Below are 16,484 nucleotides of genomic sequence, written 5' to 3' on the forward strand. Positions count from 1 at the left end.
AAAAAATAGAAATAAATAGAAAAATGAAAAAATACCTTTACTCTGGGACCACGACGTTTTAATCCCTCATATACCAAATAACCGAAATAACAATTCAGAATATAACAGAGAAGACTAATAATTGATGGGTTTTTGAAGGCAAATAGTGATAGGCAACTACTTCAGAAAAAAATAGATTTTCGGAATATTTTGTATACATGATTCCTCTAAGGCAGGTGATGATCGAAGATTACTCCAAAGTCTTAAACAGAGTTCTTGAATGAAATAAGATTCTTGTTGAAGAGTAGTAAAAAATAATAAGGTAGGGAATAATAAAGAATAAAGAAGGACTGGAATCCGATGAGGATAGCTTTAGTTTTTTATCCATTCAGCTACAATTTATTTCTCTCAGCAATATCATCTTACCGTTTTTGGGATTTATCATGGTAATAAGTGTACTTTGACAGATCCCAAAACCATTACCTGTCACTAATTGTGTTATAATGACAATAATAATACTACTCTACTATTTCCTCAGCCCTAAGTACTTCATGGTCAGTACATTTTTTTTTAATCGAAAATTTAATTAATTCTAAATATAAATTCGTAATTATTTAAATGACATGTGTTTGCTTCTACAGTGTACCGAAAGAAAAATATTTTAAACTACTAAAATAAAATACAGCGATTTTCATATATAACAAATAACTAATAAATTTAAATGAATTATAAATACCTCTCAATCTCTTTGAAGTTTTCGCTTATTGGTGCAGATGTACTCTGTAAGAAAAAAACTTATTATAATTCACAACGTTAAAGCATAATATAAAATGTAATATTTATGTGATGCTTAGTGCTACTTATATAATTTAATACTACAAATGTTCATTAATAATAATAAATCTGCCCACAGGAACGACCGCTTCTCCAACAGTAGCCATTTTGAGTCATAAATGTGCTCATTAGCGGAAGGAAAAAAATATTGCTTATGCAAATCTCATCTTGTAGTATTTATTTTTTTGCTATACAGAAGCAGGGGCGAAAAAAAAGAAGTGATTAACAAACTTTCTATCTAAATGACATAAGCTTGGAGTAGCTTTTGAATTTCGTTAATAAAAATTAGTGGAGTTCCCATCATTCCGCTACTGCTTTATAATTAATATTTTTAGAATAAAATGTTCTCTAATTAGTCATTTTATAATGAATTTTACTCAATAATTTTTTTATCTATATTTTAAAAATAAAAAATAAGTTTTATAAGAAGAAAGTGAGGAATTTTGATTATGGTAAATGATGTTGACTTACGTCAAAATGAGATTCTAGAATAACTGAGTAGCTCATTAAGTAAATAGCGGCCCAAACTTAGAAATTTAATACCTCATGCATATAATATCGCTGCTTTTCTTGAAATGAAGCACATCTGACAAAAAATTTTTGATTGTTTTTTTTTTTAATTAGACGTATTCCAAAGACATTACTTTCTTTACTGAGGTGTCCCACAGACCCTCTCAAAGCTATTACAATTGCTACAAATAAACTGTACGATCTATGGAATTCCTAAAACACAAAATAAATAATTATTTTTGTCAGATGTGCCACATTTCAAGAAAAGCAGTGTCTGTCAGCGAGGTAGTTATGCTTGTCCGTTTAGTCCATTATCGTAACACACAGTTCCTTAGCTTAAGGTACAGATCGACTAAAACAATTTCTATTTTATTTCTTATTTGTATTTTTTTATTACGGATCGTCCAGGGCCCTGTTTCATAATGAAAGCTAATAGTATTAGTTCAAAATACAAGTATAGAGACAGCGTTTTAATTACACTAATACTTATTTTTTTCATAATAAGGAGGACTATTAGTGATATTACAGAAGTTAAAAAGTATTAAAGTACAAGTTACTATTGTACAAGTCATTGTAACTGTATTAAGTTAAATCGATTTGGGCCGCCTGTAGCTCACTGGTTAAGGCACAGTCTTGCCCAATTTGATGTGTATTAGCGGTGCCGGTTCGAATCCGGCCTGGGACGTTGACTCTTTTCATTGAGTGGCGGTCCCACAAAATAAAAAACTTTGACCCCTAACCATGGTTAGGTAATATAGGACTCCAATGGGAGTCTTTGCCGAAAAAAAAAAGAAACAAAGTTAAATCGAAAAGATTAATTGTAATTTATTATGAAACAGGAACCCCATGGTGGTCCTTCTATGTGTTTACAACAATTTTATTTGCTTTTATAAATTGATACTGTGGAGGTTAATTCTCGAGCACAAGACGCTTCTAACTATTTACAATGTTTTTATTTTAGGATGATTTTAAATAATTAAAATGGATTAGTAAAAAAAAAATAATGCATGTAAGATATAATATGATGTCTTGCGTTGGTATGGGCTTTCAGTCTTCCATTAGATGGATTTCCTACGTTGTAAGCCTCTGAAACTTATAGTGACTGGAATTTTGTAAAACGTATATTGATGAATTCATCTATTGATTCTAAGTATTGAGAGGAAATTGACTATTTCTTATAATCCAAGATTCATTTGCTGAGATTCTTAGGATCTTCTTCCGAAATTATTGCATATTTTTTTTCATTTTGTACTAGAAGTTCCACCCTATACTTCACAATCGTACATCAGTAATGACAATATTGTTTTGTAGATCTGTGAAGATCCACAAACTCCTATATATAGACTTATGATTTATAGTTACAAAGCTAAATCCTTGGCGCAACAAGTTCACGCCTCAAGAAACTTGAAGATGTTATCTACCATAACAGTACCGGAGCATAGGAAACACGCATATTAGCGGACCTCTAGGTTAGGGATCTGCGCAAGTACTAGCCATCCACCACTCCTCATTAAATATGTATGAGGCATTACAATAATATATTAATTAACTCTCCCACCATGGAGGAAGTTAGGACAGAAGGCGTGCGAACCATACGCCCCCACCAGAGTTTGGGTTCCTCTCAGTGTTCCTTGTACCACCGATCCTTTGTCATGTTCTTCAGGAGGAGTCTTCCGCTGTCCGGTCAGGAACAGGGTGTACAGGTCAGCCCCAGGTTCCACTACCTAGGGGATCAGCCGCACGAGATCACAACTTCCCTCAAAGGATACAATCTACCGGTAAGGAAATTTTTCCAATTTTTTTTCAATCTACGGGTTTTTATTAACATAATAGAAACTGGTTTCTATAAGCAGAATGTTGATATTTAAAAAAAGTCCAACGTCGAGGGAATCAGAAATCGATATCACAAAAATTAGTAAAATATAAAAATAAAGATCCTTTTTAATTAAAGAGCTCTAAGAAGGTTTTAAAATGTCTGTAAGCTTTTCAAGGATAAGAAAATACAGTTTTACGTTTGACAAAATTAACGAAAGTTGTTTTTGGTAGCTTTTTATCTTTCTTGAAAATTATTGTAAGTGTATTCAAGAGTCGGATAAAAAATTAAAAACACTTATGCAGGTTTTAAATTTAATTAACTTAAAATAACGATAATCAGTTAAAGAATGTTTAAATTTAATTTATTTTCAAGTAAAGATGCTGTTAATATTTCTAATATCCTTTATTTCTATATTTAGGGCAACTTTTCGGATAAAATTTTCATCATCCACTCTATTTAATTATTTTATATCTATATCTGTATATATCTTGACATATCCTTCCTTCTTAAGAATATAAAATATTATATTATCAATACTTCTATTTTTTTTGTAGGCTATCCACGTGCTTGTCATTTTCTTACATGTTGGTCTGAGTGTCTATATCCCAATATATAAGTTAATGACAAGTGGATGGATCTATGACAATATTAGATTATTAATAATATAATAATATACATCAGGACAAATCCCTTAAGAACGGAGGATATAAGATAACAAACAATAAAGTTGGACTAGATAACGGACACACTCTGAAACATTGTCCAAAAGATAGACATAGAAGGAATAAATAATTATAGCCAACGGATAAATAATTAACATAATTTATTATGTTGGTGTTGTAGTTTCATTTCATAAGTTTAACACTATACAAAATTGATTAGGCACAAAACAAGCTAAATCAAGTCGCATATAAAATGGGTAGGAGACAAAATATTGTTGAGTGTATAGTTGTACTGTTTTAGTTCCTTTTTTTTTTTTTTTAAGTTGCACTTAAGAGGTTTTTATACGCACAGCTTGTAAATCATTTATCCACAAAAACACTAAACGGATAAAATTTAAGTTTAATATTTTACATAATTATGAAACATTAATTATATTTTAAAAGTTTACAATTTGATGGTTTTGAAAAAAATATTTTAAACTCTGAAAATACAGGTAATCGAAATGATCATAAAAAAAATTATGAAAAAAAGGTGTAAATTGAAATTGCAAAGGGGACAACAATAATTCTTTCCGTGGATTCCTTAAATATTATTTATAACATATTGCTTGTTTTAGCGTATTCATTCTTGTTGTAAAATTTCTTTCCTTCTGTTCATTGTACATATATTTTTTCTATTGAATTGATATGTGTGAAGACGAAATATCCCACATTATTTTTAGGTTCAAAGCAACACTTTCACATAAAATGAAATAATTCTTTTGTCTCGTCACCTCTACTTCCCATTCCACTCCAAGTTTAAAATCTTAGATGACAATTATTATTGTGAAAATATTAGTTTCGAAAGTTACGGCTTCATTCATTCAGATTCTTCAAGAGTACTCTGATTTTTTTTTTCTGTTAATTTTATTTCTTATTTTTGATTTTTTTAGGTTTATCAGGTCAAACACCTTAAAAAGCAATCTCTTATAAATCTCAAAAACATAAAAAAATTTTTTTTTTTTTTCATTTTCTAGATATGACCCTTTTATTGTTTCTTTTAATTTATTTCAACATCAGGTCAACGTTTCAGTCAGTATGCTCTCCATACACCATGCAGTGCATTACTCTACTAAAATACAAAATAATGCAAAATAAAAAGTTAAACTTTAACCAATAGAATACATTGAATTTCAAAAAGATAAGCTACAATTAACTATAAAATACAATTTAGACAGCTAGTTTTATAATTATTCTGGGTGAAGTGCCTAAACTGAAAATATGAATTAAAGATCTCAAAACTAGAAAAACATTTCCTGTGAAAATATGTCCGTTAACGATTTGTTTACCAGTAATTCACGTCTAAAGAATTCCATTGTTATGAATAATTTAGGTTATTATAAATAAATGTATATATGTTCCAACTGCTTTAGTAATGAAATGTAAATAATAACATCCAAAATAAATGTTATTCAAAGTGATTACCGTGACCATTAAGTCGGGTCGGCATCTTACTTCCACAGCAGCAGTGGCCGAACGACATCAGATCTGACACCGCTAATTTTTTCTGTTTGGGGAATGGACATTAAACAAAAAGCCTATGAAGAAGAAGAATTTATGAAGAATATATAAAAGATATAAAGACACATGTTAAATATAAAGATAATTAAAACTAAAATCCGTTCGGACACCGCTGCTGTGAAAGAAAGCTTCCTAGCTTCTTTTAATATTCAAGGAATTCACTTCGACCAACAGTTAATATTCATGTTAAAGTTAACTTTTCAGTAACAAAGTAGTTGGGATACATATAATTTTATTTATTATAATCTGAATAATTCATTACGATGATAATATTCTGGCATGGATACCTTCCAAAAGCGTATACAGAAATAGCTTCATAGGGAGTTATTTTTTTGTTTTCAGACCCTTAATTCATATTTTCAGATTGGACACATAATCTTCAAACACCCAGTATATCAATTTACAAATTATTATAACTTATTAATTTTTTGTTTTTTTGATATGCCAACAATTTAAAACTAATTTTCTTTTTTTTTTTTGCTTACCTTACTTAACGTAACATTTTATTTGGCCTAAAACAAAAAAAAAATTTAAATTGATATATAATTGTAAAACTAGCTGTCTTTTAAACACGTTGTTATTTAAGTAAATTATATTTAAATAATTTATAACTAATTTTAATTTATTTATTTGTAATCAATGTATATTTTTTTTAAAGTGTGATTTTAATAAAACAATGAACTGGATAGTGAGAAAACTACCAGAAACGTTGTTTGGCTGTTTAAGAAATGATAAACAGGTGATATAAAAGGATATCTTTTGGAAAAAATAATTCAAATTGCAAACAAACTGTTTTGAATTGTAAAGTGAAAACATAAAATTTATAATTAAAAAAAATCATTGTGATAAACACTGCTACAACTTAAAAATAATCTAGTTTAATGTGATTGTATTTTAATTTATTATTCTACTGACCCAATCAAAGATGTAACACTAACGCGAACAAAAGATCATTAGTGTGAGCGAATTTATTGTCGATCGTACTATTAATCACAGATGCAGCAATCCTTTTCGTTTAGCAGATGACCCGACAAAAGGAATCAAAGATATGATGAACCGTTGTAGAAGAGTTTTAGTAGAGGGTAATAACAGTGGGGAGGTGGTGAGGTTAGTAGAATACCCCGGGCAGGTCGTGACTCTTAAAGGTGAACCATCTCTTATAGGAGAACTGTATCGGGAACTGAAATTGCTCGAACCAAGGACTCGGTCATTAACTTACTTTATCCTCATAACAGTTCATTAATGACCTGATAATGCGGAGCGATTCGCTTTTATGTAAATGAGAATGCTAAAGAACCTAAAATGCTCTTGGATAAGGTCAAGTTCGTGTACCACGATTAGCTCAGAAAATGGATTTTACACTTTTTTTTTTTGTTTAGAAATTATTCGATCTTTAAATATTCTTTTACCTCAAGGAGAACAGTATAAAAAGGGATACTATCTCAAAAAGTTTAGTCTGAATTAAAGAAATATATGGTTTACATAACACATGATTATTTTATTACCCAAGTGTATTGCCATAAAACAATTGTCGTATTAAAATTCTTAGTTTTCTGTTTATATGATTGGCATTTTTAACTGTATCAGTAATCAATAATAAATCTTCACTTTTATTTTTTTTATTAATTTAAACTACTAATAGAACCATGATTAATAGTATACTAATTAAAATATCACTAGCTATTGAAGAATAAGTTCTTGTGATTGGGAATCTTCAAAGAGAAAAAATCACTTTACTTTCTGATAGCAACCTAACTGCAATCAACAGTTCACTAAAGGTAGATTAAAGATAAAGAAATCATCTTCAATTATTGAAAGAAATTGTCAGATTCAAACGAGTAAATGAAGTTTGTATTTGGTACAGTGGCATCTTTATTCCATGATAAAGTTTCCAGCGATCAGTCAACTGAAACGAATCAAGAACTGAAACTGAAAAGTACACAATTGATTAAAAAAAAGATTGAGAAATTTTTACCATGATCTTATTAAAATCTGATATATTTAAATAAATAGACTTAGAAGAAGTAATTAACAATTTTTTAAAATAAAAAAACAAACACCTCTTGTTAGGGCTAAATTGATTTTTTTAATATTAGTTACTTAATATATGAATTTTAACAAAAAAAATTAAAGAAAAAACATTTTAACCTAATCAAAGGTGAAATCGATTAATGAATCCATAAAAAAAAATAACTCCAATATACCAAAAGGTACAGTGGAAAACCCCATCGCGAAGTCCAGACTGATCCAAGACAATCTGTAATAAATGTTTTATTTATTTTTATTATTATCGTTATTTTAATTTTTTTCTTCTCTTTCTTTTTCTCAAATTATTTTTTTGGTAAAAGTCAATTTGTTTTTTAATTAATTCCATAAATATCATTACTTTTCGCTTCTTTTTTTTCTCTGGATTATTGTATTTATTTTTTTTAATTGATCACTATTACTATTTGTGGTTATATTTATAATATTACAAATAGTTGTGGTGTATTTTTCCTAAGAACCTCATTATCAACTGTTGAAAAAAAAACACCAACCAACAGTTGCAATAACCATGTTGATAAAGAAATAATAAAAACAAGCTCACACATTTTAATATGAAACTATATACAAGTATAGTGTATGTCAATTAATACTGTTAAGAAAAGAATTTCAAAGGCCCAATTTCTATTTTAAGTTAATGTTTCTGGAGCCCCTATTTGATTAAAGATGGTAACTAATATCTTTGGTTCGACATAAATGTGTTAACAAAAGTTTAATAACACATATTTAGAAAATTATTTTTGAAAGAATAACTATGGCTCTAATAATTTTAATAATAATTTCGTTCGCTTCTTATGTTTGCCTATTACTGTTCTATACCAATTGTAATGGTAGATATCTTTACCTCTGGGTAAAGCAAATTCAGGTTTTCTACCTCAGAGGTCACAAAAGATTGAAATTCTTTGTATCACTAACTTATCATAAAAACATTTATTGAAAATTGATTGATCATTAAGACAATTTTGTGATGAGTTCATGACTCACGGGTACTTCGTACTTCCTATAGATGATTATGTTCTTAACAAAATGTGATTAAATTAAAAGTTTTTAAAAAACACAAATATACCACTAAATAATTTTATGAATGAATGTAACAAAGTCCGATAAAGTTTTTAAAGTGTATTTCCAATCACTACACTCATTTCCACGGATGATCAGGAATGTACGACAACTTTTAAAATATTCACTATTGGTACAATTTAGATAGATATCTTGCGTACAATGAACTCATTAAACGTACATTTAAAATGCCTTAGATGGCTGAGCGAATGGAAATTACACAGATGCATATATAGATATTTTGCACGGTTTCAACACGTAGGACTTTATGACAAAGTCGTGTGCCATTATCCTAGGACATGATCGTGATTGTTGGTAAATTGGTGTAAATCTGGACCGGCATTTTCTTATATCTGCTTCGACCCACGCTTATTCATCAGGTGTTATTAAATCATAATCAGTTATATTAGATATTGTGTAATGATCTTATATTGAAATATTTTTATGGATGTGATTCCCGGAATTGGTTCCATACATGTAGTACAATTTGAAAACCATTTATAGAGAGGGTGGATTTAATTTTGTCCACGATGAACAAAAGGGGTATTTCGTCCCATTTTGTCCACACTAGCAAATGAAAAGTGGCAAAATCAATTAATCGGTCAAATAAAAACTCAATTTTTTAATAATAATTAATTATTTTCAAATTAATCACTATTAAGTTTTTATTTGACCGAACCCATTTATTATTACACTGTCAATCTTATCGATCATCCAGTATAAAAAATGAAGTGAATGATATGATATGCCTAATTTAAACTCCTAAAATAGAATAAAAAGCATAATGGAATAAAAAAAGTTCTGTTTTGAAATAAGCATTTTAAAAGTATATTACTACTGCAGATGGTGTTTTACTAATAAGAAGTTAAAAAAATATTCAATTTTCTTTTTGTAAGAAATTGTTTATTATTCAGGATTATCGAATTAAAATATATAATTAATTTGTAAAAATATCGAATAACAGTACTTAAGAATGATTAATTATTGAAGGTTTTTCAATTTATGAGCATTTATTGTATGTTAATGTCCGTAGTAACATGTCAGCTACCGTTTTCAATTTATTTTAAGATCTTTTTTATACTGATGTTCTTTAGAGATGCCGAAGTTGATATACTATCCTTATCGGACCTGAATATCAAATGAAGATCCAAAGTTAAGAGCTTGAAGCGATATTCGTGTCGTTGGGAGTTATAAAGGTCTGTGTATGCGAGAGATCTTCGGAGGCACGGTTGGCTCGGTTAATGGGCGCTGGATAAGATCTACCAGTGGCTACCGGTATTCGTAGACTTCAATGCGGCGTTAAAGTCTCCATGTTCACCAATCAAGCAAATTGATTTTTTCGGAAGTTTTTTACCCCTCACTAAAAATTATTTAATCCATTACTGATTATAACCTAAATTTTAATTTCAATTTAAGTTTAAGAACCAAAATATTAATTAATTATTTCTCGTAATATAACCTTGCTGGAATCTATAATGTATTATTTTTTTTTATGAATGTTTAAATAAGGAAGATAAAAAAAGCCTAAATGTTCAACGCGTAACTAAGCATGAGTTATATTAATACAATTAATTATTTTTTGTTCTTCCCGGCGAGAATCCACAAGAGAAACTTAAGCCATTTTGGGAAGAAATGAGTGATGTCCAGTCTTCCTTGACCATCATAAAAGATGTGAGGGGACTATGTGTACGTTTTGGCCAACATCTCCGACTTCTAAATCATTTGTGGGTTTTTTTCCTTGCAGTTCATTACTTGGTCAGGACCAGCCGATCCTTACTATACAATTAAGACAATTAACTTTGAAGTAAAAAAAAAAATTAATAGGTATACATGTTAAACAAAAGAACACAAAGATAAGTAATGAAATAATGAAAAGCACTGGTAGGAAAAATAAAATGCAGAATGCCAGTGTGTGTATGCGTGGTCGTTCTGTTCTCTTCCAAATTTGAATTTTCAATAAAGAAGAAAATAAATAGTTATTGAATTTATTACTGATTACATTAACTTTAAATATCGAATAAACTTGCTGCAGACTAATTTTAACAGATGTACCTTACTAAAAACTTTATGCAACTTCCTCTGAAGTTTTGCATATCCCAAAACTCCAATTTGTTTTTTACACTTTTCATACCAAAGGATTATGAAATGAATTAAGTAGAGTAGATTCTCATTAATCCGAACTAATTAAATTTATAATTGAAGGTGGTTGGGATTAGAAGAAAAATCGGATTACCAACAGGAACAAAGATTTATTTATTTAAGTAATAAAAATAAAAATATATTAGTGAAAATATTTTCGTGATAGTTAGTCATTATTCCGCAGCTCATTTTTTAACTAATTTCCAGAAATTTCGTATTTTTGGAAACTAAAAGCATCTTTCCAAAGCCACATACTGACTAAGCATTTTAACAAGGTTTCTTTTTGTTGACAGAAATCCCTATTTCAAATCGAATTTTCACAAATCTTTATTATAGTTATTAGGCGTGTTTGAAGTATGATTCAGAACTAGGAGTATATGGTGTATTGAACATACCAGTATGCACTTCTTTTTCATAGTGCTTTTATGTATGAAATTTTAAAAATGTTTTCAATTTTAAAAAATGTAAATAATTGGTTTAATCCTTCACAAATATTAATTCTTTTCTACTTTAAAATAACATATCAGAAAGAAAAGGCTACGTTAGACGTTCCGATAATAATGAATACATTATGATTAAATGAAATTATTAATAAAAACGCCTACGAACTAACTAACTACTAAACTCATCATTAGAGTGCTTCCAATGGGAAGTTTCTCTACACGCCTCCGTAACACTCCATTTTAACTAAGATCAAATTTATTGAATGTATTATATAATATATAATATAAATTTCAATAAAGATATTTAAGGGTTCAAAAATAGCTTTCAGCTTAAAACTGGGCATTATCTTTTGAAAAAAATGGGGAATTTTTAAAGTTGCAATATAGTGATGCAATATGATTTTTGTAATAAACAAAAATATGCTACAATATTTTAGCATCAATAACAATATTTAAGATTTGTAGATAAATTATCCATCAATGTATAAATTGTGTTTGTCGATGTAAAATAATTAAATTTTTTATCCTGTCTTTCAGTGAAATTATACTTATTATCTCATGCAATCTTACAGTTTGATTCAATTTAATGTTGTTATAAACCTCTAAAATTTATGGAATATTTGTTCAACTTAAAAGGTTGGATTTACTAAACACAATAATTTATGAAATTTTCTTTTGAAATCGCTAATACTATTGCATTACCTTCGCTTGTAGTAGGTTAGTAGAGAAAGCTTTTCTCATATATTCCCATTATTAAAAATAAATAACTAAAAGCAAGAAATCACATAGAAATGACTTTTCTTATTTTTTTTTTTTTTAAATAGCTTTTGACTTTCACTCCAGTACTATAAAATATTCAGGTAGTATTTTTAGGGCTTATGCGAGATACTTCGGCTGCTATTGGGGTACTATATTGCACACTTATGATCCTGATCATTACGTCTTTCTTTAAAGCTGATAGAATACTTCCTGCGTGACTGGTCCCGATTCGCTACCCTAATTGAAGAGTGGCTAGTCGCAGTCGTTTTATATTCTAATTGCTCCTAGGAAATGACTGCTAAATCCCCCAGGCTACGATAGTTAGTTGTATTAAGATCTCATTTCTGGACTCTTTAACGCCCCTAACTTCCATCATTAAATATATGCGGGGTATATTTATTACCCAAGTCCCCCTTACGAGCTAATAGCATCTAGTACATAGCGGCTAGGAGAGGCGAAAATTAGCATTAGATTCGTATAAATTAAAATAAATGAATGAAAAAATCGATTTATACAGCATTAATAAAGAAAAATCAACAACTCAGAGGTAAATTGTGTTAAGTCACAATTTATACTTTATAATTTACTACACAGTGAGTTGTGGTATAAAATTGATAAATCTCGATCGAATAATAGTTTTTACTCTTCAACCTCTAAGCTTACCCCTTACACAAAGTCTTTTTACTCCTTCTTCTTAATTAGCGCCATTCCTTGTGAGCGAGCAAGGCCACCTGCAACTTCGACCACCAGTCATCCCTCAACTGCGCTGCTGCTTTCCAGTTGCGAATATCAAGAATTGACCAAGCGTCATCCACCTCTTACCCATCATGTACAGCACCCATTTGTGCGGGTTGGCATGTATGTATTTTTTCTTCGATCCGTTCACTACTGAATTGATTCGTCCCATTCTTGCACTTTTCTTTTGTAGTTCAAGGCGTCCTTCGTCACTCCAAAAGAACCCTCCTTTCCCCACACTCATATCGATCTCGTCAGCAAAGGTTGGATCGTAGTTGATCTATTAAAGACTCTCCAACTCGGGTGGATTCTGGATCTCCACATGGCACGCTCTGGATCAAATATGGCAGAAGTCGGATTTGTCAGTTATTATCAGTTTAAATTATTTTTATTTGAAAAAGAAATAAAATAAAGAACGGTCGACATGAGAGGAAACGTAAATATCGGCAAAGGACGTGGTAGTTCAGTGCAACCAAACGTCGCGGGACTATTCTTGAGCTAAAAAAATTCGTGGAACCCTAATTGGCCAAAAAAAAAAAAAAAACACGATTATCTTTAGAGTGGTTGAATATTTAGAAATAGAAGACAAAACGGTGTGAAGTAAATGCGATAATCCACTGTATTTTCGTTATTTTATTTAATTATTTTTTTCATTGAGAAAACATAAGCTGGAACGGACAGGAATTAACTTCAAACCAAAATAAAGTGTTAACTGAATGCTGTGTGATACGTTTTCCAATTTTTTTTTGTTTAAAGGTAAAAACTTTATCTACATCCTTGGATAGATATTTGTTATTACTGAACGATGTATTATTCATTCATTCATACCATTAGGTAAATAAATAGAGTCGTTCAAGAATACCTTTTAGTGGTTCGAATTTCAGGCACCATCAGAATATCTCATTATTTTTCTAGATTGATAATACGCGATTAGACATCACCAAATAATACATTTTGCTATAATAAACTTGGAGTTGTAAATACATTTTATCATAGATCTGCATTTAGAACTGATAATCAGAGGAAAATTTGATAATGGAATTACCTTCATAAATAAAGATAAGTGCAATTAAAATAATATCGCTAACAGCGAGGATAAACTGAAACGGTGATTAGGGAAATTTACATAAATAAAAAAAAAAGTTAAAAATCGCACAATTAACGCCTAAAATAACCAACCTCATAATTGACATAAAATGAGGTAGATATTTAAATAATTGCTGTAAAATGATCAATAATGCAACGCGATTAAGAGAGGAGTATTCGAGCTGCCCCATAATCGAGGGGGCATTTTTCATCAATAACCAGCCAGCCCTTACATGAAAAAATATGTAAATTAATTCTAATTAAAACGCTTCGGCGCAATTGACACCTCGCGTTGATTTAAGCGCTTGTTGTTATTGTCGGCAAAAGGGAGATTCGAGGAGTATTGATTAGTGATTGGACGATCTAGTAATGTAGCATAAGGAATAGCGATAAATATTCATCAGCCACTGGAAGGAGTTCCGAGGAATAGGAAGCTGTTGCAACGCTCCATGGGAAAACTTTCACTCCCTTTTAATTTTTAGAAGCTTTAAATGCAACCGTTCGTTAGCAAGTTTCTGGTATTATTCTTTTACAGCCACGGATTCCCATGTGATGCCATCTCGTGGGAGGAATAGTCTTATGTGACAAATGCTGCAGGAAACCACACAAGTTCCGTTACCATTTTCAAGACTACATCCTAACAACTAAGATATGGTATATATTAATAATGAAGTTTTCTTCTTATACTGTACTATTATTAAAATAGATATCCTCCGTTATGGATTCAGACAACATATTAAGGCAAATGCTCGATATTTCAACAGTTTTATTTCTTATAATGTTAGCCATCCAATTAATAAAAACTAAAATCATATTCCTTATAAAATATATTTTTCTTTTGAATTCTTTTCATTAACGAAGTTAGCGTTGTAATGTCTGTCTAAAAATAACTAAGTCCTAAAACTTAGAAAAATGGAATTAAAACTATTGTGCATTCAAGTATCGGTATATCTTCCCAGTAATCAAGTATATTTTTCACCTTCGATTACATTAACAATTCTTAAAAAGTTTTAAAAGACAATGAAAACTGGCCTGTCTTCTGGTTTCCTAAAAGCATTTTTTTATTTTTTGGTACTTCACTAAATGTGTTTTTTGTTTCTTTTTTTTAACTCATTTAATAATATAATTTTTTTTCTTTATTTAACACAAAATAAAATTATTTTTACATTAAAATGAATAAAACCATACAGAGCAAACTTTGACAAAGAAAATATAAAATATTGAACACGTATCCTAATTCTAATTATAATAATTTATTTATTTTCTTTATCTGAATTTACAACTGTACATAATTATACATTTAGTACATCTGATGTTATAGTATTATGGAGTGACACAGACGTGTAGAGAAAGTACCCATTGGTAACACTAATAATTCTAATAACTTTGTATTAGTATGACCAAAAAATGTTTCATTAAATTCGGTGTTTCCCTTGTAAATACTAAACCTAGAAGAAATCCAAATAATATAACTCATAAAATAGTGAGACTGTAATACAATAATTTGATTAGAAGGTAACTGTTATAAAGAATTATTTTATTATATTTATTATACTTTAGCTGTTATGTTAATTTTCTGTGTACCTAAAGATGCACTGGCGGTGGACTTATGATTGATTTTTATAACAGAAATAACTAAAGAAGGAAGATTGATTCTCGCTACACCTTACTAATTAACATTTAAAATCTTCTAGTCACATGAAATTAATAATAGCGGCTCTTTTAATGAATTTATTCTACATTTATATAGCATTGAGATATCAATCATAGCTCATATTTTGTTATTATTGCATATATTTTGTTAATTGAATCATTTTCCAACTTGATATTTTAGTTTATTAGTTAAGCATGGCTTTACTATACGTTGTCATGTATGCATGTCTTTCCACTAACGGTTCTGTTGCAGCTAGATTCTGTGGATAACATTTTGTTTCCACTTTTAATATTTCACTGTAGTATAGGAAAATATCAAATCCAATATCTTGGTCATATCCAATTGTATGAACAACGCATGTTTTCTAATTGCAAATATTCAATTTAGTATCAAAGAAGATGCTATATATATTTATATAAATGCTTAAATATAAAACTTATATTTGTTTGACATTTACAAAAAGAGGAACTAGCATTAGCATCGGTTAGTTCCTGAGAATTTGCCTCTCTAAGATAATGAATTTTATATTTTTCCTACTTAACGATTACATTCTAAATATATCACTCGGTTTGGTAGAAAAATGTTTTTGGAAATTTTGTCGGTTGTGCGCTCTACATAATGAGAAGGAAGTGAGCATCAGCTATTATTTTAACAACGCTGATGATCCTAATCTCGGAAAATCGATGTTATTTAAGTGGGGAATTAGACTAGTTTAATTATTGTTAATTGTTTTATAAGAATTTTAAACTGAACATAGTCCAATGGTGGCTCATGATGGAAGGAATATTTAAATCATGGTTTTTTCAACTCTGAGGAGGAAGGCAAAGACGACCATATTTGTTAGGAATTACAACATTTTCCAAATCGATTGTTTACTTTATTTTTACATATCTGTGCTTTCACCAAGTGCTTTTTTAAAAACAATTTTAGTTATTTTTTTAGACTGGGCGTTATGATTAACAACATGATCGAATTTCAAGCGCCCCTAAAATACTAAAGTATTGAATTAACATTTCAATGTCAATTCTGATGGTACGTACGGCTGCAGGATACTTTTAAATATAATGGACTAAATATGAATTCTACAAATCCTGAATGCGATAACCATAGTACCAATCAAATCTTTTTTTTTCACCTCGATCACAGCGATAAATCTACTCGAGCGCAATGATCTACAATCGTTGACAGGGAGATCGAAGACCTAC

General features: G+C 29.7%; 1 protein-coding gene across 3 annotated transcripts in view; it reads left to right on the forward strand.

Annotated features, from left to right (window-relative positions):
• LOC106677504 (atrial natriuretic peptide-converting enzyme) overlaps positions 1-16,484 on the forward strand; it is a 284,835-nt gene that overhangs the window by 129,372 nt on the left and 138,979 nt on the right. Inside the window, exon 1 of one of the 3 annotated variants that reach the window (XM_014415480.3) lies at positions 2,942-3,101. The exons of the other annotated variants lie outside the window; for them this stretch is intronic. Coding sequence (XP_014270966.1) covers positions 2,976-3,101 — 126 coding nt within the window. The 5' untranslated portion in view covers positions 2,942-2,975. Of the gene's footprint in view, positions 1-2,941; positions 3,102-16,484 lie in introns of those variants that run through there. 3 annotated transcript variants of the gene reach the window in all.

Source organism: Halyomorpha halys, unplaced genomic scaffold (genome assembly GCF_000696795.3).
Source record: "Halyomorpha halys isolate HHAL.00 unplaced genomic scaffold, Hhal_1.1 Scaffold100.1, whole genome shotgun sequence".
Taxonomy (NCBI): domain Eukaryota; kingdom Metazoa; phylum Arthropoda; class Insecta; order Hemiptera; family Pentatomidae; genus Halyomorpha; species Halyomorpha halys.